This window comes from Hippoglossus stenolepis, chromosome 9 (genome assembly GCF_022539355.2).
Source record: "Hippoglossus stenolepis isolate QCI-W04-F060 chromosome 9, HSTE1.2, whole genome shotgun sequence".
Classification (NCBI taxonomy): Eukaryota; Metazoa; Chordata; class Actinopteri; order Pleuronectiformes; family Pleuronectidae; genus Hippoglossus; species Hippoglossus stenolepis.
This window is the reverse complement of record NC_061491.1, coordinates 5044216-5067698: the sequence shown is the minus strand read 5'-3', so window position 1 is coordinate 5067698 and position 23483 is coordinate 5044216. Positions and strand designations below refer to the sequence as shown.

Genomic DNA, 23483 nt, shown 5'->3' with positions numbered 1-23483 from the left:
CATTTGTTTGTATGACCTTTACAACTGGAGTCTATGCTTAAGATGTTAAAAACTAGAAACAAACTGGAAAAATGAGTATTTCTCAGGCTGAATGTGCTCTGTCATGCTCAGCATGCTATGATCATATAAAATAGTATTGTCTGCTCCCTCACCCAGGATTTCGGGGTTCCGGATGACAGAGCCGATCTGTCTGAGGGCCTGCTGGCCGGCCTTCTGCACCTTCACGTGGGAGTCGGTCAGCACCTCGGTCAGCTTGGGAACGATGCTGGGCAGGCAAGAGGACAACTGCTTGGGAGCACAGTAAGCCATGGCACCCAGCAACTCCACCGAGCCTGGAGGAGAGAAGGGGGTTATTCACAAGAAGTTTATAAATGAAAAAGAAAAAGACTCAGTTACCCTGCTCTTCACAACAATAGATATAATTGCTCAGAAAACTATTTTTTCAATACACGTTGGTATAAATATCCTACAATCAGTGTTGTGCCAGTTCACACTTAAAAATAACTAGTTCAAAGTTCAGTTCATACAGATGAAAATGAACAGGTCTCGTGTTCTACTCAGCGCACACAAAATGTTGACTCAAACTCTGGAGCGAATCAAACAAACACTAAGTTACTTCATGTACTGATCAGGTCCTTATAACTTGTGATGTGTGTTGGTGTTTATTAGTTTAAGTGAGAGCAGGTCAGCAGGAGTGTGGAGGGAGGACACAGGAAACGCCAGCACGGTACAAACCAACCTTCTGATCATTGAGCAGCTGTGGACCTCAGTTAAAACTCTGTTTTCACAGTTTTTTCCCACTGTTATTCAACAAAGTCACTTACCGGCTGCTTCACATTAACTCTCCTCTTATCTCACTGTGTGTGTCACTCTGAGCAAATGAGAGGGGGCGGGACCCCGGGGCTGATGTGTGTGTGTGTGTGCTCCCAGTCTGAAGAGTCTGGGAGCACACACACACAAAGTTTTCGCTCGCTGCTCATGTTCACGCAGCTCATGTTCATCATATGTAAACTGATTCGTTCAGTTCAGCGTTTACAAAAAATATGAATATTTACATTATATTCATTGAATGCGTTCACGCACAACACTGCCTACAATAAATTTACAGTAGTATGTATGCTGGGACACAACTTTCTTCAGCTTTCTAAAGCCGTTTTCAGACATGAATGCACAATGGAGTCCAGACTTTCTCTGGAGTTTGCCTTTCAAACATGAACAGCAGCAGGAGATTCTCCACTTAGATGTATTCACAACAAAACTAAATCTCTCGATTTACGTAATCGATGACCTCGATTACGTCGACGAGTCGCCCCGGGCCCTATAATGTATAAGTTCCATTGTAGAGATGGAGGTGGTGGCCCATATCAACAATAGCTCTTGAATCCCGTTGTCTCTTTATCGGAATGTTCTACTTGTATGGCTTCTATTTTTCATCCAGAGATATTTTAACTATTTTTGTGTGTGTTAGAAACATCATCAATGCGTCAATTTGCTCACAGTGATCTCCTGCTGTATTGTCACATAGGTTCAATCAGAGATTATCCTGAGTGTTTACTAGGGGGCTGGCAGGAGAAAAACTCTGGGGAATGTCCGCAGCAACTGACTCTGACATTTTGGCTCTCACATTCAGCCACTCCAGACAATTACATTTTCTAGAGTTCAGTGCACGTCTGAAAGCAGCTTAAGCAAGATTCAGATAAATCAAAGAACCTGGAGACGACCAATAATCTTGCATCCTAAATATATTCCAGACCTCTCGAGTAACTCTGTATGCATGAGCACCTCACCTGCTTTAGTTCTCCAAGACTCTTCCTCTAGGGCCACCAACAAGGAAGGGAGGACCAGTTTCACGCCGTGGGCACTAAGGTTCCTCATCACAGCCTTGGCACAGTCATCTGCAGCCTGGGGGAGGAGGAGACAGGGAGTGGGGTAATAACTTAAGTCAGGGAGCACCATTCAAGTATATTTGAGCAGAAAGCGAGATGTGAATGGAGAAGAGGCAATGGCCTCAGGATATGATCAACCCACTCACCTCTCTGACATACTGGTTTCCATCGCCAAAGCAGAGCAGTAGGTGTGGCAGCACATGGACCACATATGGCTCAAACAGCTTCCCCAACATGTTACATAGCATCTCAAAGGCAAACAGTGATCCTGCAAGAGACAAACAGCTGGTCAGCAGTTTCTTTTGGAAAGAAAAAAAAAGCTGTACCAAGCTTCTGGCAGTTGTGTGCTAGACACAATAGCTGTTCAGGGGCTGCATCCTTCAGAGGCTACATTTGAAGACCAATAGCACCACAGCGGCTGTCCTTTTTCAAATGCGGCCGACGAAGGCTCCAGAAGAGGATCCTTCCCAGCCCAACCTATCCCAGGATTCATTGCGCTTCGGTGACGAACCATATTAAAAATAGATAATGGTGCTGGCAAGCGACAAGATGTCCAATGCTTGAGTATCACGCTTCAACTCAACAGCTTATGGTACAAATGTTAAATAAACCAAGAGGCGTGCAAACTTTCTCATAATGTCTAACTTCAGCTCTGTTGCTAGGCAACAGCAATAAGAGCAGGGCGAGCTGGTGATGCAGATCGCAGAAAAGCGTCTGTAGACCAGAACGGCTATTTCAGTTCGACCTTTGCGGCCTACCCAGCCCACGGAGATTGCCTCCTTCGTGGGCCGGAAAGACCACTACTCCAAAGGATGCAGCCCCTGAATTGAGTCAAAGCTAATGAGGATGATGTAGCAAGACACACTGTTATCTGTATATATATATAGGTGTAAATTTATCTAAAGCATGACAGTGGAGCGGATGGATGATCCTCACTAACCTTCTCTCCGCCTGAAGTTTTTCTTGTCCTGGATGGCGTCAGTCAGCGTGGACATGATTTCCTGCTGCTTGAGCGCCAGGATCCCGAGACCTTTGACCAGGCCGGCCAGTCCGTACGCTGCTCCCTTTCTTTCTGCGTACTTGTCGCTCTCCAGCAGCAGCTGCAGCAGATTTCTTACAATGCCTGCAGAATCCTCTTTAATGGCAGGGACTAAAGGAGGTAAACAGCCTGCCACAGACTCTTGGACCTGATGAGGGATTTGACAGACCTCATGAGATTATGTGGTGAATTTTTTCATTTCGGTCCAGACAAAAGGGTTGAATTGGCAGTAATGTGGGAGGCAGGAAAATGAGATGTGCATTTAAATTCAAATCTTGAATGCTGAACATTGAACAATGGAGGGTAAGTAAGTACAGCGAAACCTTTTATAGTGATCACGTTTATCCCAGGCCAAATTGATCACTATAAGCTGTTGATTACTATAACCAAATTGCTAGCTTCTGTATGATAGTCCCAGAACTTGAGAGAAAGATAACATTGCTCACTCACGTATGAACATGCAGGCATGCACGCAGTAAAATCTTTTTTCATAGCTACACATTCATCAGCCTGTCCCGCTCGCGTTAAAAACAGAATTTGTAAACTTAGATAATGTATGGAGCCGGACAAGATGGCGGGGCACTTTGGGTTTGGCTAGATTTGGTGCATGTCATAGTGTGAATGATAGAGACACAGAGAGGAGCAGTAAAAAAAAAGTTTTTATGGTCCAAACATGTATGAAGAGACCCAAAATGACAAAAGTAAGCGGACTGTTTGATCACTATAACCAAATTATTTAAACAGCATTTGTATAGGAACGATTCTGTCTCAAGTGTTTTGATCCATATAAACGGTTGATCACTATATCTGATCACTTTAAGCAGTTTCCACTGTAGATGGGATGAGTTGCTTACCTGCTGTGATGGTGTAGAGAGTGCAGTGATGAGCTTTGCCACAATGGGTTTAACTTTGGGATCATTCTTGTCCAGATGTTTGGCTAAAGAGCCCATCAGAATAACTACACTCTGACGGACAGAGTCATAGCTGGCGTCCTGGGGGGCGTTCTTCAGGAACTCCTCAAACACTGGCAGCAGGCAGCTCACGTTGTCCTGTTACAAAGAGCAGGGACATGACGTACAGTGCATGGCAAAAATGGTGGTATCCAAGTGTGTGTTTAAACCAATGTGAGCCGTACCTTTCCATGTGTGTTGAGTGCAGAGAGGGCAGCGTCCAGCATGCAGCGCCGCACATCAGGGTGGCGGTCGTTCAGCGCATCAGGAACGAAGAAAAGGAAGAGAGGGGTGACCTGGGATTCACCCAGGTACTGGGACAGCTTGTTCAGAGACAGAGCGATGCCACACCTGACAAACAAGTGCGTATGACAAAAGAGCTCAGTGCAAAAGAAGGAATACTTTACACTCTATGTCTTCTAGTACTCTGTTATAACAATATCATTGCTTTTATGATATTATCTGATAATATCTGATACCTGCTAATACAAGACAGATAAAAATAGGGTCCTCATGCTCGTTGCTGTCTCTGGCCCTATCTTCTGTGCCTGGCTCTCTCCCAGGATCTGACCCTTTCAACACTCAATAACTACACAGTTCAACACAACAACAGGCCTAATGTCTTTACTTTTACACGTCTAAGTTGAGAGGGCTTTTACATCATAACTTGGAGACAAACACTAACTTACTTGAGAGTCTATGCCTCTGTCTGACTGTCCCTGCCTGTCTGCCTCTCCAGCCCTTCTCTCTAAGATGCCTTTGGCTGATGACACATTTGTGAAACATTTCCATAAGCACTTCATTACTTTCTTATATCAACTTGCATTTGATATCACTGGTGTCCCTGGTGCACTGAATGCAAGATTGGACATCTTTTCTACATTGGCTACTTTTTTTACAGTAGCAGTAGAGAAGCAACACCCATTACCTGCCTATTAGATTTAGTTTTCCTGAAGAAGCCGATCTCTAATGTTTTGCTGTCAATGTGTATAGCCTAGAGACACTAAACATAAATAGGGTGTGTGTAATTTGGTCTTTTTTCAATGAATTAAGACTTTAGTTATGAAGAGAAATGATACAGAAAATGCACCATGGCAGTCATTTTACATGGAGTAAGAAAAGATAATGCTCATTGAACCTAATTGTTTTGGGTAAGTTAATCTTAAATATTATCAAAATATTACTTATTACCATCTTCTAAGGGTCAGGACTTTCCACCCTGGGAAATCTGCCCATTTGTCATCAATATTACTATTTTGTGGCTTCATATTTCTCTGTTGAAACTAATCCCGACTTGTAATGTAAAGTATATATTATGCTGGTTCATTTTATATAAATGAATTTAGGTTCCTGAGACATAAAGATTTTCTTTTTGGCTTCCAATAAAACATATCTTAAACTTAATCTCATCATCTAGCTCATCTTAAAAGCTTCTGGTATGTCTTGACAAACAAACTGAGATCTACCTGGCCTCCCATTGGTCAGGTGGAGATTCAGAGATGACTCTGCCCAGGGCATCCAGCACTGGAGGAGGTCGCTTTAAAAATAAAAAATACAAACATCATAGATTTATGATATGAAATTCATTCAGTAGTAGTAGCTAGAGCAGTAAGAGTAATAGTGTGATTTGGAAATGTATCAGGGTCTCACATAAAGTCTCTTTTGATAGAGCTCAGTCAGCTGGCCGAGCACAGTAGCAGACTGGTCTTTGTACTCGGACACAGCACTGGACAGAGCATCGGCCGCGGCAGAACGGATAGCTTCCTCGTGGTGGGTGACATCTCCAATCAGCAGGCAGCAGAGCTCAGGGACCAGCTCCAGGGCCAGAGACTCCAAGAGTCTGAGGAGGAAATACCAAGCAAACAAATTAGTTCAACTGTTGATTATATAATAAGTGTCTATGCTCCTTCACCGTGCTGAAGCACATTTTGTAGGATATAGCATTTTTGAAATCAGAATCCAAGAATACATACTTCTCCGCCAAAGCTCGCCCCTCCTCCTCAACGTCAAACTTGGCAACCCAAAGTCTGCGCAGCAAACTGAGCCCAGTGGCCTCCGTGCTGTCAGTGGGCAGGGCAAACTCCATCTCCAACAATCCCTATGCACAAAGACTGGGAGTTAATGTATGCATACACAGCCAGTGGGTCATGTACTATATATACACTGCTCAAAACAATTAAGGGAAGGCAACAGTAAGACAACCCCAAAAAGGTGGAATGGTTTTGCATGTGGTGGCCACAGGAAATTGCTCTCTCCTTATCCTTCATGACTGATTCTTCTCTATTTGTGTGTTTGGTAGTGTCCTTGTCACTACTGGTAGCATGAGGTGGTACCTGCAGCCCAGGTAGCAAAGGTAGCCCAGCTATTACAGGAAGGCACATCCATACGTGTGGTCGCAAGAAGGTTTGCTGTGTCTCCCAGCACAGTCTACAGAGCATGGAGGAGATACCAGGAGACCGGCCATTACACAAGGAGAGCTGCACAGGGCTGTAGAAGGGCATGAACCCAGCAGCAGGACGGGTATCTGCTCCTTTGTGTGAGGAAGAACAGGAGCACTGCCAGAGCCAAACAAAATGACCTCCAGCAGGCTACTGGTGTGCATGTTTCTGACCAAACTGTTAGAAACAGACCCCTTGTAGGGTGGACTGAGGGGCCGACAACCTTTAGTGGGCCCTGTGCTCACAGCCCAGCATCGTGCAGCTCAATTGGCATTCGCCAGAGAAGACCAGAATTGGCAGTTATGCCACTGGCACCCCGTTCTCTTCACAGATGAGAGCAGGTTCACACTGAGCAAATGTGACAGGCGTGAAATAGTCTGGAGAAGCCGTGGTGAACATTATGCTGCCTGTAATTTCAATTTTTTTTACTTTGATTTTCGGTGTGGTTTTGAATGCAGCCCTCAATGGGTTGATGATTTAGGTTTCCATTGACCATTGTAGCGTCATTTTGTTCTCAACAAATTACAATGTACATCAGTAAAGATTTTTTTACTTAATTAATTTGTTCATCAAGATCTGATGTGTAATTTAAGTGTTCCCTTAATTTTTTTGAGCATGGTGTATATATATATATATATATATATATATATATATATATATATAGTTACATAGTAGCCAGGTATCTTCAAAATAAGTGGCTCCATTATGATCTAAAAATATGATTTTGGATACAAATTCTTGAGTTATGGCTCGAGTCATGTTTTGTGACATCACAGTGACTTTGACCACCAAAATTGAAACAGTTTGTGAAATTCCTTTGTGGTATTTCTTAGACATTGCATGAGAATGTGTCAGAAGGATGGAGATCCTAAAAACACAAGGCCTGAAATGAAAGTTGTCCAAAGCTCACCCTGAGGGCGGAGTCTCGGACAGAGAAGCACGGTGACAGCAGGGCGCTGAGCAGCACATCTATCTCTTGCTGCTCTGCCACGGTGCAGCCTTCTTCTCCTCCAGCACTGGCACACAGAGCGGTCAGGCACTGAGACGCTAACACCTGCAACACATATCTCACAATTCATACATCTCTCAGAACTAAAACAAGATCTAAAACAGCAAATGCCTTGCATACAATAAATAGAAACTAACTGACAAATTCACACTCTAGAAAATGTATATACTTTATATAATAATAAATAATAATTCACTCCAAAAACTATGAGTAGATTTGAGAGTTTAAATTCTGTTTGTAAAATTGCTTGTTTACCTGGAGTCTTGGGGCGGCTGTGGAAATGATTCTGGTGAGCAGCTGCAACATGTTGACACGTGGAAGCAGCTCAGGCCCGTTCTGAGACAAGAAGACAAAACAGTTAGTATATAAATCCATTCAAATACAAAATAAATGATAATATTGTCACGTAAAGCTCTCTCAATTTGTTTTGCATATTATTGTTATACATAAAGGACTTTGCTTAATAGATATTGCCAAGACATGCAAACATTGACTGCTAGGTGGATGATTTGTGAGTATATAAATGTGAACACAAAAGGACAGCATGAAAACTATTATACTCTTGTTAATTACTCATTTCTGGTGGCCTGCACAAATGGGTTATTGTTTCCAATGAATATTGTTTTTCCCACTCATCCTCCTGCACAAGTCACAGACAGAAAATAAAGTCAAAGTAATTGACTTTACCTCATCTATGACAATGGCATCAATGTTTGTCTCTGCCCGAAGCTCGCAGTGTTCGTTGAGGACTTGCAACTCTTTGGTCATCATGTTCTCTGTCTCCTCGGTGCTGCCCGAGGACTCCCTCAGCATGGCATTGAGGAGAGGGAAGCAGAAGGAGAACGCTGGTGCAGACAGGGGAGCCACGTCTAAGGAAGAAAACATTTTCAGGAAATACTGTAATAATGTATTTTTTGTGATTCTAATATATATATATATATATATATATATATATACACACACAATTGTCACTTTTATATTAATATATAACCTGAAATTGCAGATTTTGTATGTTTTGTATTTTCATATAACCCATTCCTGGTTTCAGATTTTTTTTACATTTCATTCGAGTAATTTGTATTTATGTTGTGTGAATTAACTTCTGCATATTTTTATACCTATTTGAATGTATTAATTGTAAAATTAAACTGTGTATTTTGATGAATATTGTCTGTTGCTTTATAGAAAATATATGTTGTTTCACACTGTTAATTTGATGGCTGATGAAGGTCTATGGCCAAAACATATTTAAATAAACTCAGGAGTGAATGCTGATTGTATCCATTCAAATTACAGAAAAAAGCTGGATGTAAGTGTTTTCTTTGACCCGGGGAATAGGGGCAATAGTTAGGGTGAATTTCCTTACATCAAATGGGAAACAACACTTAAATGAGAGTTCCAACAGTTCTGAAGATAACCTGGACATATTCAAAGAATGTAAAACATCTTTGTTAGCATTAAAATTGATACATGTATGTATATATATATATGTATTCTATATATATATATATATATGTATATATATATATATTTTTTAGAAAAAAGTGTGGTGCCTGTGAGGATTAGGTTTTAAGTGTCTGTGCTCACCATTCTTGCTCTCTCTCTGCAGGACAGTCTGGTCGTGCAGCAGTACGACAGTACGGTTGGCTGCTGTGTCCAGGTCCTCTTCTTCCCAGGCCGAGTCCAGATCACACTCCGGCTTCAGCAGCCGTAAAGTCACATGACCCACAAGCACAGCTGGAAGGGGAAATAAAGACGATTAAAATTGACTTGAGATACTAAGACAGTTCTGTGTTTATCAATACAATCAAAAACAGGCCCTGTACCTATATGGTGAAGGTGCTTGGGCATAAGGCACACTCCGATATCCAAAAAGGGCAGCTCGACGCGTGGAGCAGCCAAAGGGGACTGTAGCAGGGGCAGGAGGCCCTGCAGGACAGCAGGGAGCTCTTTGGTGATCTGTGCTGGTCTCTCTATCAAAACAGCTTCCAGCAGACCCATCACACTCTGCAGCTCCACATCCAGCTGGTGACAGAAAGGTGAGCCACGGGCCAACAAGAAGACACAGTTAGAAAGCCGTGCTCCAGGCATTAAAGACATCATTTCAATCTTTACTTCAGATTTGGTTGCGTACCCCTTGAAGTCTCTTGCGAATAGAGCTCTCCTTGTCAAGCTGGATTTGCATCATTTCCTTCTGTTTGCTGGAAAGCTGCACCTCCTCTTTGATGCCCTTTTTCTTCTTTATCTCCTGTAAAAATGATGACAAATCAAAAGGATGTTCCAGCCGCCATCACCTCCAAAGAATATTGATGGTGGTTTGTGAACTTTACCTCCTTTAACTCCAGTTCAAAGATCTGATCCTTGTAGGAGTAGGCCTTGTTCTCTCGCTTTATGTTTGTTTTCTTGGTGCTTTCCTTCTGGGCGCTGCAACGAGTGTAGAGGTGGAAGACAGGAGTAAATAAAGGACAAAAGGGTTGAATCATAGGGCCAAAAAGTATATCAAGAAAGAAGTATTAATCCCAGTCTATATCAATAATAACCACAATACATGTCACACTGTTTCTTTTAAGTTTTTCAAGACAGATTTTTGCTACACAGCAGTGGTGACCTGCACATTTCCCGATGGCCTGATGGTCGTTCTGGCCTGCCTTGAACCGTCAACTTGACCAGCGATAATATAACAAGCAGGAATGAGGAACGAGACGCACATAGCAGCCAAAGACATTACAGCTCCGCTTCTTAAAAATCTTTGTAGCAGCCTTGTGACGTCATTGACAAGATGGCAGAGAGCAGTGAGTTACTGCGCCGCCTACTGGTTTACTAGTGATAATTTCTTACTGACTACTCTGACTGGTCTGCTTTATGGACAACAGTGAGTAAACATTGTAACATAAAACCTTTTACTTACTTACATTGTTGAAGCTTATGTTAAATTTCTGTTAGTGTGTGTGAAGATTTTGATACTTTTGATATGCCTGATGCTTGAAAATAAGGTTAATCATTTGAACATTTGAGCTAGTACATATCATTCTCTTTTTAAAAGCGTAGGCTAACTGTTTTGTGTGTCTAGCCTTGAACATTTGTGTGTCATATGATTGCGGTACTCCTAGTGATTCAACTAATTCAACCATAGCCTTAGCATACCTTGAAAACTCAGTATTCAAATAGAGTACTTGTTGATCAGTCCCAAGTTTATGTCATAACCTTTACATCAACAAATGGGGATAGCCTAAAAATTAGAGGACTGGTGCTTTGCGTGAAAAGGGTGGCCTGGAATGAAGTCAAATTCCCGGCCTGAATTATTGTCCCAGTCCGCCCCTGCTCCGAGTCAAGGTTGTTGTTTTAAACAACAAGACATTTTAGATATTTTGGGTAGATCAATTGTATTATACCTCCTCACTGTGCTTTAACAATGCATAAGCATTACATCAATATGTATTTGACTTTTGTCATATTGCTATTGATGAAAATCATATCGTGATATTTTATTGCGTTGCCCTAAACAGTAAAATAAACTGAAGAAAACTTTGGAGATTGTTGAGGTCAAAGTCATCAGTGGTTTTAGAGACTGTGTGTTACCTCTGGATGATGCTGTTGTCATACAGTTCTCCCTCTGGTGTGAGCATGATGGCGTACTCCTCTCTGGTGACGTGAAGCAGAGCAGGTCGGGAAAGTCCCTCTGTGATATGACTCATCACTCGCGGTAACAGGTTGTCCGGGGAGAGGCCGGAGAGAGCCCCGACCGCATTTTTTGTTGCCTGGGAAAAAAAGAAACATGAGCTGTAAACATCCTGGTATCATGTAACATAAATCTGTATGTTTCAATGATAAATGTGTTGCAAGATTCTTCAGCAAATGATTACATCCTGTATGCAGGATGTAGAAAAAAAGGTAACTAGTTTCGCCGCAGCAGTCAAGTACACTTAAGTATTCTTATTGTGTATAAATCTCATGTGAAAGCTGTGTGTTATCGTCACACCTGGTTGTCAGCATTGACATCTAGTAGACGAGGCAGGATCTTCTCCAGATTCTGTTCTATAAATTCCTCTGCTTTTATGTTCATGGAGGAGAGCAGAACAGGCCAGAGGCCTTGACGAGCTTCAACTGAAGGAGACACATGGAGTAGATAAGATGTCAAGTACAGGACAGAGCACTGATGCAATATCCCAGAGTCATTAAACTACAAAAACCTAGCGGGATGAAATTAGTTAATAAGACTCATTCTCATACTTATGGATGGATGATGAGAGACTATCATGGTCTCCATGGCCAAATTCTCTGCTTCGGTAGGGTCCCCCCATTGGCTGGTAGCAGAGCAAACAACATACAAAGCCTCCAGCAGAACACGAGGGGGGATGTAGCTGCGACCCAACTCAGTCAGCTCTCCTGAGTCTGACACCAGGACGTCTTGGGGTAAAACCTGACAAATTACAACAGTCAGTCAGGAGAAAAAATAAACTCACTTTGTCTCAAACTGTAGTGGTTGTAAGTAATTATAAAACAGAATATGTACTACAGTACAATCTGATTTTCTCTTTTGGTAGATGTGGCGTAACTACTGTAAATATATTTTTGAGGACTAAATCTGAATAATCAGTGTGTACTTTGTGCTTGTTGATGACCACACAGAGTTCTCCCAGAAGGCCGTGGGCTAAACTCGATCCACCCAAAGAGGAGAGCAGCTTCCTGACCGTCTGTTGTGCCCTCTTCCTTACACGCCAGCTCAGAGACAGCAGAATTGCGACAGTGGTGTGATGATACATCCTACAAAACACAGTAACATGCAGGAAACATCAATTAGTGATTAAAGTGTGACAGGAAAGTAAATTAGACAAATGTGTAATAAATCTATATTCTGTATATTCCCTGCAATAAAACTACATTAGATCTCATTTGGACAGAACCTTTCAGAATGGAAGTTTACAATAATCACAACCAACAGGATCTCACTGAAAATGCATAATTTACAATCATGTGACAGTCATTGTATGGCAACTATATTGAAGGAACTTAATATGGGTTTAAAGTATGTTGATATTCTTGATAATATGAGTACTTGGGTCTATACACAGTAAAAAAGTAAAATTTGTGTGTGATACATGTTAATGCATTCTAATGGACACATCTTATCTAATAGGTGTCCTATGTTATAATATAATGCAATAAGAAATTGTTGTTTTAAAAGCAACATCCAGCAGAGGAGGAGTTAAAGTGGCTGTCAACTCTATAAATAAATAAATAACTTAGTATCTGCTTACAACATTTGATGTGTTATAAACCATTAAAATTTGTATTCAATGTTTATGAATGCTAAATGAGGAGGATTCAAATAGTATATCAATTTGCACCAATGCTAATGACAGCTATCTACTTGAAATATGGGTTTGATTGAACACCATAATCCAACATGTCCTGCGTTCCTCCAAAACATTGGTCATTTCTAAAAATGTCACTATGCATCCAGATGATGCAGTTCAGCACATTATTGGAGAGAGTAGTGTATGACGATATTAAGAAAGGTTAACCAGCAACGACAGCGAGAGAAGAACGTTTTTGAAGATTAATAGCACCACACTACTGCTGCTTTTCATGTTGTGTTGACAATGTTAACTAGTCTCATACAGGAAGTACATACCTCCATTAACACCCAACATTCACCTTATGAAACAGCATTTAAACTCACTAGATCTGGATTTGAATTTGGAATCAAGGAAAATTTCAAAAAGACGCAATGTTTAAGAAAGTGAAAAACAAATCCGGGATCCTTCTGCCCCTAGATCCAGATCGAAAATTTGATGGGTTCTTCCCTGATCCATACCACAGCCTTTTACCAAGTTCTGTGGTGATTGCAAATCAAAACAGAACCTAATTGGCGGAGGTGACAGTACGGACAGCTCCCGTGTCAGCATTTAGTTACACGTAAGTTAAAGGAAATATTCCATTTTCCAGCAATACTTAAGTAATAATAACACATTTGTTGGGAAAAAGTTATGTCCAGGTTAATCAGAGTACAGACTCACGTTGATTTACTGCTGTTGAGTCTGTGGGCGTGGTCCAAGAAGAGCCTTTCACAGAGCAGCAGTACTGTGAGTAGAGCTACACAACAGTGACAAAGACAGAAATAATCCATCATTTTGAGTCTTGACATTTCACATCACTCATGATCTTTTGCAATGCTGATATTAAGAAAAGATATTTCCATACTTTCCTCACTGGCCTGGGAGAGGAACTTCTCTGTGGTGAATAGTGGCTTCTTCTCATCTAAGATCACGTTCCAGAAGCTGGTGAATTTAGCTTCTGTAGAGACAAATAATCTGCATCACTTACCATCCTCCTTCTCCAACAGCGATTGATAAAATGTAAAAATGAGAGCCTCACCTGTCTGTGTCTCCAGCAGAGCCAGTCGACTCAAAAGAACAGAAGCTGCCACACCCTCTGCAAGCAAAGCATGCTGGGAGTTTTGGGCCACTGCCTTGTCCACCGTTTGGAGGAGCAAAGGCAAGAGGTCCGAGGCCTGTGCCAGAGTGTCACCTAGTCATCGGGGAAAAGAAATGTGGTAAGTAGTTTGACCTAAACTAATGCATCTGGAGCTGGACATTTGACATGTAGCCTAATGTCTCTCATGTGACTGACCTTTAAAGACCCCCAACATGGCCTGAAGGTAGGTGTGTCGAACCAGTGAGGTGGAGGTCTTGAGGGTAAAAGCTTTCTTCATCCAATCCAAGAGAGCAGATGGTACTTCTACTGTAAGGCGACTACTCCACTGGGAGAGCACGGACACGGCATGCACCAAGGTGCCCTCATGAACTAAATGAAACAAAGTAAAGTTAGTGCTAGACTGAAACAGTGACTTTGCAAACAATTTCCAGACTCATGGCATAAAATTGCATTTTGGGTTCTGATTGTCTTGTTTTCATGGAGTTAGTAAGTCTGTAGAGGATTCTGGCAGGGAAGAGAAAACAGAGCAGTGATACCTTCTTGCTGTAAATAAGGGATGAACATCACAGCGACTGCAGCGCTCAATGTCTGGCTGGAGGTTCCTGACACAGCATGATGGCTGCAGCTGGCAATCCCTACAACAAGAACAAAATTCTTAAGTTGAAATATGTCTGTGTCCTTACTATCTCATGCTTACATCATACCTGAAAGTACCCCTTACCTGACAACACACTCATCTTCTGGGCAACAACTGTGAGCTTTCCCTCAGACCCTGCAAATGCAAGAATTGTGCTTCAGCTGAGCAAAACTAAACATGAATGAGACAATATTTCATTCTACAGGGTAATTAAGTTGCTCACCTCCGAGGATCTTGAAGAGGTGTGTGACAATCTCCTGCACTGCCGTGGGGTCACTGCACTGCTTAGCCAGGTTGTGCATGGCCTGGACCGCCTCCTCCATCAGTTGGGCGTTATTGGCTTTAAGCTGACCTGAAACACAAAACGACCATATTTATATACTCTAACCAGAAGGTTGGTGGTTCGACTCCAGTCTTTCTACTCCAGACTGTATTCCAAAGTGTCCTTGGGCAAGATACTTTGATGCTACACTTGGAGCGGTCTTCAAGACGAGAAAAGCTCTATATAAATACAAACCCTTTAAATACAGACCACTTGAGTTGTCATTAGGACTGTAAAAATGCGATATAAATACTTGCACGAAGACACATTTTTTGGCACTCTACGAAACATATACATAACTAAATTGGTCTAAAATCCATAAAGGCCTTACTTGCTATTGCCTTCCCGATATCCATGGCATACTGACTGAGGTCAAGAGTCACACTGGACAGCAGGCAGGAAATGGCTGGAAAGAGACCAAACAATGTTTTAATCCACTATCTGAGAGGTGGCTGAGCATTAAGTATTAAACAGTCATCAGAAACAGAAAGAGCCTCACTCTCAATGGCGTTCTCTGGACTACGCAGCATTGTCTTCTGCAGGATAGGGAGGAGCTGCTCCTTGAACTCAGAGTGGGACACATGACGCAGAAAGGAGCCGCATTTGTCCAAAATGTGCTGTTGTGGTTTTGTCTTGCTCATAAGGACTGATTTAACATACAGGTCCAACAGGGCACTCTGAAAAACAGCACACACAAGTTTAAATGTTGTTGCTACTCTTGCAGCACATGGAAGGTTACAAATCAGGATATAAAAAAAGTTACCTTATGCTTCTCTATTGTAGCTTTGTCTTTTTGAGCAGTGCAGAACTCTACACACACCCCCAGCATGGCCAGAGTTGTAGGGCTTTGGTCCAGACTCAGCAGTGTGCTGATGTACTGATCAACCAATCCAGGGTTCTGTTAAACAAATCACAGGTCAGACTTACTGAGCACACGATTAAGGATTCATGACTGTTGCTATGATTTGAAAGGCCCACAGAAAATCATTTGTCCTTCAACCAGCATTAGTACTACTATTTAACTGTCATTGTTAGCTGTAATTTTATTCCTAACATAGAAAGTAAAATCTTCTTAAGGGCCTCTTTGTAAATGTGGATTCAATATCACAAACATGTAGCTTATTACATATAAACTCATTTAAAGTTTACAAAATTGAACCAACAAAGACAGAAATCCGAACATGGCATGACATTAGCCTTTTTGATAAGCTTGAGGGGATTCAACCCCCTTATCCACTGGTCAAAAACATCGGGCTTTGTCTGCAATAAATGGAAACATACACCATTCACTCCCAGGTCAAATGACTCTGCAGAAAACACAGATTATATTTAGCTCCTGCTCCGATCAGCAGTGATGGACATGTGACACCCGGGTGAACGCACTAATCTGGCAAGGCAGCGAGGTGAGAGAGCACCTCAGTACCTACAATAGTAAGTAATTTGGGCTCCCCCCCAAGTAAAAGGTTTGAATTTTGAAATGTAGTTTTTCCTCATTGTAGTTGAGGATCAAGGGCTGACCTTGAGGATCAAGGGCAGAGGATGTCGAACCTTGTTATTATATATATATATTTATTAACACACGTACCTATATTTGTTCAGTGGTTTTTTATTAGTATCTAAATTATAAATATATATTTTAAATTTTCTGTTGTTTAAAGTAACTACCCCTGTTTCTTAAAATATATATATATATATATATATATACACACTACCGTTCAAAAGTTTGGGGTCACCCAGACAATTTCGTGTTTTCCATGAAAACTCACTTTTATTTATCAAATGAGTTGCAAAATGAATAGAAAATATAGTCAAGACATTGACAAGGTTAGAAAAAATGATTTTTATTTGAAATATTAATTTTGTTCTTCAAACTTTGCTTTCGTCAAAGAATGCTCCATTTGCAGCAATTACAGCATTGCAGACCTTTGGCATTCTAGCTGTTAATTTGTTGAGGTAATCTGTAGAAATTTCACCCCACGCTTCCTGAAGCCCCTCCCACAAGTTGGATTGGCTTGATGGGCACTTCTTGCGTACCATACGGTCAAGCTGCTCCCACAACAGCTCAATGGGGTTGAGATCTGGTGACTGCGCTGGCCACTCCATTACAGACAGCATACCAGCTGCCTGCTTCTTCCCTAAATAGTTCTTGCATAATTTGGAGGTGTGCTTTGGGTCATTGTCCTGTTGTAGGAGGAAATTGGCTCCAATCAAGCGCTGTCCACAGGGTATGGCATGGCGTTGCAAAATGGAGTGATAGCCTTCCTTATTTAAAATCCCTTTTACCTTGTACAAATCTCCCACTGTACCAGCACCAAAGCAGCCCCAGACCATCACATTACCTCCACCATGCTTGACAGATGGCGTCAGGCACTCTTCCAGCATCTTTTCACCTGTTCTGCGTCTCACAAATGTTCTTCTGTGTGATCCAAACACCTCAAACTTTGATTCGTCTGTCCATAACACTTTTTCCAATCTTCCTCTGTCCAATGTCTGTGTTCTTTGCCCATATCAATCTTTTCTTTTTATTGGCCAGTCTCAGATATGGCTTTTCTTTGCCACTCTGCCTAGAAGGCCAGCATCCCGAGTCGCCTCTTCACTGTAGACGTTGACACTGGCGTTTGCGGGTACCATTTAAAGAAGCTGCCAGTTGAGGACCTTTAGAGGCGTCTATTTCTCAAACTAGAGACTCTAATATACTTGTCTTCTTGCTGAGTTGTGCACCGGGGCCTCCCACTTCTCTTTCTACTCTGGTCAGAGCCCGTTTGTGCTGTTCTCTGAAGGAGTAGTACACACCGTTGTAGGAAATTTTCAGTTTCTTCGCAATTTCTCGCATGGAATAGCCTTCATTTCTAAGAACAAGAATAGACTGGCGAGTTTCACATGAAAGTTCTCTTTTCTGGCCATTTTGAGAGTATAATCGAACCCACAAATGTGATGCTCCAGATACTCAACTAGCTCAAAGGAAGGCCAGTTCTATAGCTTCTCTCACCAGCAAAACAGTTTTCAGTTGTGCTAACATAATTGCACAAGGGTTTTCGAGGGTTTTCTAATCATCCATTAGTCTTCTAAGGCGATTAGCAAACACAATGTACCATTAGAACACTGGAGTGATAGTTGCTGAAATGGGCCTCTATACACCTATGTAGATATTTCATTAAAAACCAGACGTTTCCACCTAGAATAGTCATTTACCACATTAACAATGTATAGTGTATTTCTGATTAATTTAATGTTATCTTCATTGAAAAAAACAGTGCTTTTCTTTGAAAAATAAGGAAATTTCTAAGTGACCCCAAACTTTTGAACGGTAGTGTATATATATATGGAAATATGAGCTATACAAATAAAAATCTCTCGTTGATTATTACTTGGTGAGGGGTTAAAAATGCACTTCAGATGGGAGCAAAAAAATCACTGGGTTGTAGACCTCTGCATCACACTCACATCTCTGATTTGCTTGGAGAAAAAGTAAATGACAGAACTGAAAATGTCAATTCAGGGTGATCATAAGCTTAGATCCTCCCTTCTGACCAGATCAACTTGTGTGTCTTTGATTTCCAGTGTGTATGGCACTCACTTCCTTCCAGAGCTGACTGAGATGTTTCAGACTTGATTTCTGAGCGATGGTCTTGGCTCCACCCACAACCTCGGCTACAAGAAGGCTCTGAACTTCCACCTTAAAGAGAGGGCAACAGGCCATACTGTCAGTGACATTTAACACCTCTGTGAAAACTGTATGACCCTAAACTTCGAATATTTCTTTCAGAAAATAATAACATCAATGGTGTTATTTATGTACAAAAATTAAGAAACATTCACTGACCATTTTCTTCCAGATGGGTCCCTCTCTTTTCTCTGGGGCAGAAAACACAGTGGGGACTAAAAGGATTGTCCAAGACAGGCCGATGAAGGCAGCAGAGCCTGAGCTTTTACTAAAAATATAATAAGGAAAACATAAGAAAGGGAAAAAAACAGGGTCATGGGAAACAAATAGATTCCTTAACACACGTATCTATATTTGTTTAGTGGTTTGTTTTTAATGTTTGTTTTTTATTAGTATCTAAATTATAAATATATATTTTTAATCGTCTGTTGTTTAAAGTGACTAATCCTGTTTCTTAAAATAAAAAATAGTGGATTATTTTGGTCCTTGTTTCTGCTTCCTGCACTCACATCATTATAATTATGTACATTGCTTATCCTGTTTATCAAACACAGAGTGAAAATGACAGATTGATGCTGACAATGCAACTATAAAGTAAACTACAGTAGTTCAGACAGAGCAGTACCTGGGCTCTCCACCTTTGCTGATGACTCCACTGTTGAGCAGGCAGTGGAGGAGGCTGGTGACCAGGATGTCGGGCTGACTGTCAGCCAGCTGGCCAATGATGGAGAGCAGCTCTCTGCGTGATGCAGCATCCCTGTCAAGCACACACATCAATTATGCCAAAGGTGTTTGTGTTAGTTTGTCTAACCCATTTATATCAATGAGAGTAGGTTAAATAGCACAAAACACTTCCTAATGCAATATACTGCGACAGCACAACCAACTGTAAATACAGATTTACAGTCCAATTATTGCAGGACTGTTGGACTGGTGATATGAGCTGCTTCCAGACATGCACTGAACTCTGGATATCTCTTGAAATTATCCAGAGGGGCTGTGCGTTTGAACGCAAATCTCAGCTATTGTTGCTGCGGACATAAACTCCTGTTAATGTCTGAGTGAGGCCATGTGAGAATATAGCAGGAGATTGTCTGGAGGATTCACTTCAAGCCAGTGGGTGCGTTGATGGTGTTTGTTACGCACGAAAGAATCCATTTCTCTCAAAAACGAAAAATTTTATTTGAGATCTTTTGGTGATAAGGACCGATGCTGGTGTCAATGTGCTCGAAACAAAAACACGTGATCTCTGCAGAAGAATTTATACATCGCCACACAGGTGCCAAACTGCACCTGAACACTCTGGACATTTTTGTGTTGTTGTGAATGTGTCTCTCTCCTACTATATTCTTTATATGTCAAAGGCAAACTCCGGAGAAAGTCCGGATCCCATTGTGCAGTCATTGTCATGTCTGAAAATGGCCATACAGTCCACTGTAAAGTCCTTTGAGTGGCAGCTAGAGTGTAAATAATCATTTACCTTAAATTTTAAATAAGGGTTCTGAATAAACTGAAACCTTTAATGGGAGCATTATACAAGTGTCAAATATAGTTTTCTAGCATGTGAAAGTTACTACATGAACCTACCGGTATCTGTGTGGCGTGAGACAGAAGAGCTTGCATAGTCCCTTGATGGCAGGCTCTGGTAACTCTAAAAAATGCATTTTGAAGATCCATCAGTGGTAATTACAGCACCATTTTTATCATCATCATCATCATCATCATAGTGTAGAAAATTCAACAACACAAAATCCCTCACCTTTGCCCTGTATACACCGTTTCAGCTCTCCAAATATCTCCTTGCGCTCTTTCAGGCTGGCTGTGGTCACTTTTACAGCAAATCTTTTCAGCGCATCTGAAACCTGAAGCAACAAGTCACAGTTAATATGAGAACTGGTGTGATGACTTCAGTGAAGCAGATGGTAGCAGTGATCAGACTCAAAGTCAAGGACCAAAAGAGACTCAGTTCATGCTGCTTTCTGGAACCTGGGGGAAAATTGACAATTTTACTTGAGGGATGCCTTCAATGATTGGCTGGTTTTCTGTCTATCTATATATATGAATAAGTCACATTTATCATGAGATGAACTGCTTCTTACAGCCAATTATGAAAGTAACTCTCAAGCCATTGCATATATGGTCATAGAGGAAATAGTCAATCAGAGGATAAGATTGAGCCTAAATCTTACTTACATTACATTTTTTGCTCAGAGGTATGTTATTCTGCCGGAACAGACAATGTACAACTATCATTTTGTGTGTTCCTGTTTCTTGTGCAAAATATTTACATCTCATAAATGACCAATATATATATACATATAAATATATGAGTACGGATGAAATCATAGGAAACTGCCTGAAATGGGAACGTAATTCTGCTTTAAGACCTCCGGCTGTTTGACGACAAGGTGCATCAGAGAAATCATCTGATAAGGAATATTTAGTTACAAAGTGATTGGTACAGACAACTAAAAAACGTCCCTATCCTGTGTAACACTTCCTTTAAATCAAAGCTTAAAATGTACTTTAAAACGTACTGCATTCACTGATTTTAAGTCATTTATGCCACACACGTTTTTATTCTTGAATTCGTTCTTTTATCACTGTGTTTTTATATTATTTGTATGTAATTAAAAAAAAAAATTTGTGGAGCACTTTGTAACTTTATTTGAGAAGTGCTGTGTAGTTAGAAGACAGCCATTAGAATTTAAGGTTGATGCACAAATTATCCCTACTGTTGTAGTACCCCCTGATAAATGTCAAATAAAACCTTAACAAAAACAAAAAAAAGCAGAATACGACGCTATTCTTAATTGTACTGAGTCAGTGAATATATTATTATTATCATCAGACAGAAGCTCAATGTGCCTGTCATTTATGAAGAGTTTGCGGGAATGACAAATAGTGAATTTTATTTCAAATGTTCACACTTAGCAGTTTTATAAAATCCAATCCCAGGAGTGTAACCCTATTAGGATGAAATGATTTTGAATGTGTTCGTTTTAAGTCTGTGAGTGGGAAAGATGTTGCTTCAGAGGGAGAGAAATGAGAGAAAGGATGAAACTGTCTCTTTGTGGAGAGACTCTGTGTATTTACATTTCTTTCAATAAAAATATAATGTGTACAGTCAACAATAAGGGCCTTGGTTTATTTTAATCAACCGGTGGTCGACAAAGGAATCTTCAACAGACTCAATACACTCTGTGCCTGTGTTCCTGTTGCCACCCTGGGTTTAATATATGGTATATTTAATGTTAGTTCATCTATTATGATTCACTACTTGTGGAGGAGCGAGGACGTAGCTTAATTGACTCATCGTCGTTGAAGATGCTTGTTTGATGGACTTGGTAGAATGTATACCAACTCCAGTCGATGACAATGAGTTAAAGCCCCTGACTAGTTCGTCCACAGCCCAGTAAACCCACAGCTTCAGCTCAGACACAGTCCTCTGTCTGCTGCAGCTCAGTCTCATCCACACACCCAGGCTGCGTAGCACTGAGCTAACAGGCTGCTAGCTAGCCGTTTGCTAGCTGTTGGTGAAGTTTCCCCACTCCGGTTTCTCGACGAACAAAAAACACACACCAGCGAGTTTACGAAGTGGAACTCGATAAACCTCCGCTTCGATTCCCTTCGTACATGATACTCATTAAGTTAGATGATAGCACACTACTGAAAAAACAGCCACACAAACCTGCGTGTCCGCTGCCATCTTGCCGGTCTTGATGCAGGAAGAACTTGGTGAGGTCACTTCCGGGTTACAAAAGCTACGTAACCTTTTTTTTTTACCCTTAATATAATCACAATACTATTATCTGTTTATGTTGTCTAAATGATATATCATCTGTTTGTATTATCCATATTATATATCATCTGGTTATATTATCTATATTATATATCACCACTTTATGTTCCCCATATGATATAGTATCTGTTTATATTACCTGTATTATATTTGATCTGTTTATATTATCTAAATTAAATATAGCATCACTTTATGTTACCTATATAATATATAGTCTGTTTATATGACCTGTATTATATATCACCTGTTTATTTTATCTAAATTATGTATCATCACTTTATCAGAATCAGAAATACTTTATTGATCCAAGGGGGAAATTGTGTTTGTTACAATAGCTCCATGCAAGAGTATAAATATAAGCTTATAAAGATTTAAAGAATATATATATATAAAATATTATAAAATAAAATAAAATATGAAATATATGTTGCCCCTTAAATATATTATCTGTTTATATTACCTGTATTATTTATCATCTGTTTATATTGTTTAAATTATATATTATCACTTTATATTACTCATATAATATATTGCATGTATTATATATATAAGCTGTTTTTTATTATCTATATCATACATTATATGTTAACTTTATCAATGTCAGTTTGTTGATTTGAAAGTGTTTATTTATATTTGCTGGGTTAGTTTATGTGTTCTTTATGTTGTTTTGCTGATGTGATAATTAATAAAGTTTATTTAATACACACAAAAGGGAGAGAAACAGAGGAGTGAGACGGAGAAAGGGAGAGAAACAGAGGAGTGAGACGGAGAAAGGGAGAGAAACAGGAGTGAGACGGAGAAAGGGAGAGAAACAGGAGTGAGACGGAGAAAGGGAGAGAAACAGAGGAGTGAGACGGAGAAAGTTGAGAAACAGAGGAGTGAGACGGAGAAAGGGAGAGAAACAGAGGAGCGAGACGGAGAAAGGGAGAGAAACAGGAGTGAGACGGAGAAAGTGGAGAAACGAGTGAGACGGAGAAAGTGGAGAAACAGGAGTGAGACGGAGAAAGGGAGAGAAACAGGAGTGAGACGGAGAAAGTGGAGAAACAGGAGTGAGACGGAGAAAGTTGAGAAACAGAGGAGTGAGACGGAGAAAGGGAGAGAAACAGAGGAGTGAGACGGAGAAAGGGAGAGAAACAGGAGTGAGACGGAGAAAGGGAGAGAAACAGGAGTGAGACAGAGAAAGGGAGAGAAACAGAGGAGTGAGACGGAGAAAGGGAGAGAAATAGGAGTGAGACGGAGAAAGTGGAGAAACAGGAGTGAGACGGAGAAAGTGGAGAAACGAGTGAGACGGAGAAAGT

At 40.8% G+C, this 23483-nt stretch overlaps 1 protein-coding gene across 1 annotated transcript in view; it reads right to left on the bottom strand.

Annotated features, from left to right (window-relative positions):
- Positions 1-22130, bottom strand: part of gcn1 (GCN1 activator of EIF2AK4) — a 33932-nt gene extending 11802 nt beyond the window's left edge. The window contains exons 1-36 of the mRNA XM_035165611.2: positions 22075-22130; positions 20143-20245; positions 19971-20034; positions 19009-19140; positions 18543-18651; positions 18297-18395; positions 15483-15617; positions 15219-15396; positions 15051-15125; positions 14621-14749; positions 14482-14532; positions 14297-14395; positions 13956-14129; positions 13701-13853; positions 13527-13619; positions 13343-13418; positions 11927-12086; positions 11553-11742; positions 11302-11426; positions 10902-11080; positions 9653-9746; positions 9457-9570; positions 9149-9347; positions 8910-9059; positions 8010-8191; positions 7578-7658; positions 7224-7367; positions 5849-5973; positions 5526-5715; positions 5342-5412; positions 4061-4226; positions 3780-3974; positions 2827-3073; positions 2033-2154; positions 1788-1902; positions 153-332 (exon numbers count right to left, since the gene is read on the bottom strand). Coding sequence (XP_035021502.1) covers positions 153-332; positions 1788-1902; positions 2033-2154; positions 2827-3073; positions 3780-3974; positions 4061-4226; positions 5342-5412; positions 5526-5715; positions 5849-5973; positions 7224-7367; positions 7578-7658; positions 8010-8191; positions 8910-9059; positions 9149-9347; positions 9457-9570; positions 9653-9746; positions 10902-11080; positions 11302-11426; positions 11553-11742; positions 11927-12086; positions 13343-13418; positions 13527-13619; positions 13701-13853; positions 13956-14129; positions 14297-14395; positions 14482-14532; positions 14621-14749; positions 15051-15125; positions 15219-15396; positions 15483-15617; positions 18297-18395; positions 18543-18651; positions 19009-19140; positions 19971-20034; positions 20143-20245; positions 22075-22092 — 4717 coding nt within the window. The 5' untranslated portion in view covers positions 22093-22130. The remainder of the gene's footprint in view (positions 1-152; positions 333-1787; positions 1903-2032; positions 2155-2826; positions 3074-3779; positions 3975-4060; positions 4227-5341; positions 5413-5525; positions 5716-5848; positions 5974-7223; positions 7368-7577; positions 7659-8009; positions 8192-8909; positions 9060-9148; positions 9348-9456; positions 9571-9652; positions 9747-10901; positions 11081-11301; positions 11427-11552; positions 11743-11926; positions 12087-13342; positions 13419-13526; positions 13620-13700; positions 13854-13955; positions 14130-14296; positions 14396-14481; positions 14533-14620; positions 14750-15050; positions 15126-15218; positions 15397-15482; positions 15618-18296; positions 18396-18542; positions 18652-19008; positions 19141-19970; positions 20035-20142; positions 20246-22074) is intronic.
- Positions 22131-23483: the final 1353 nt, after the last annotated feature.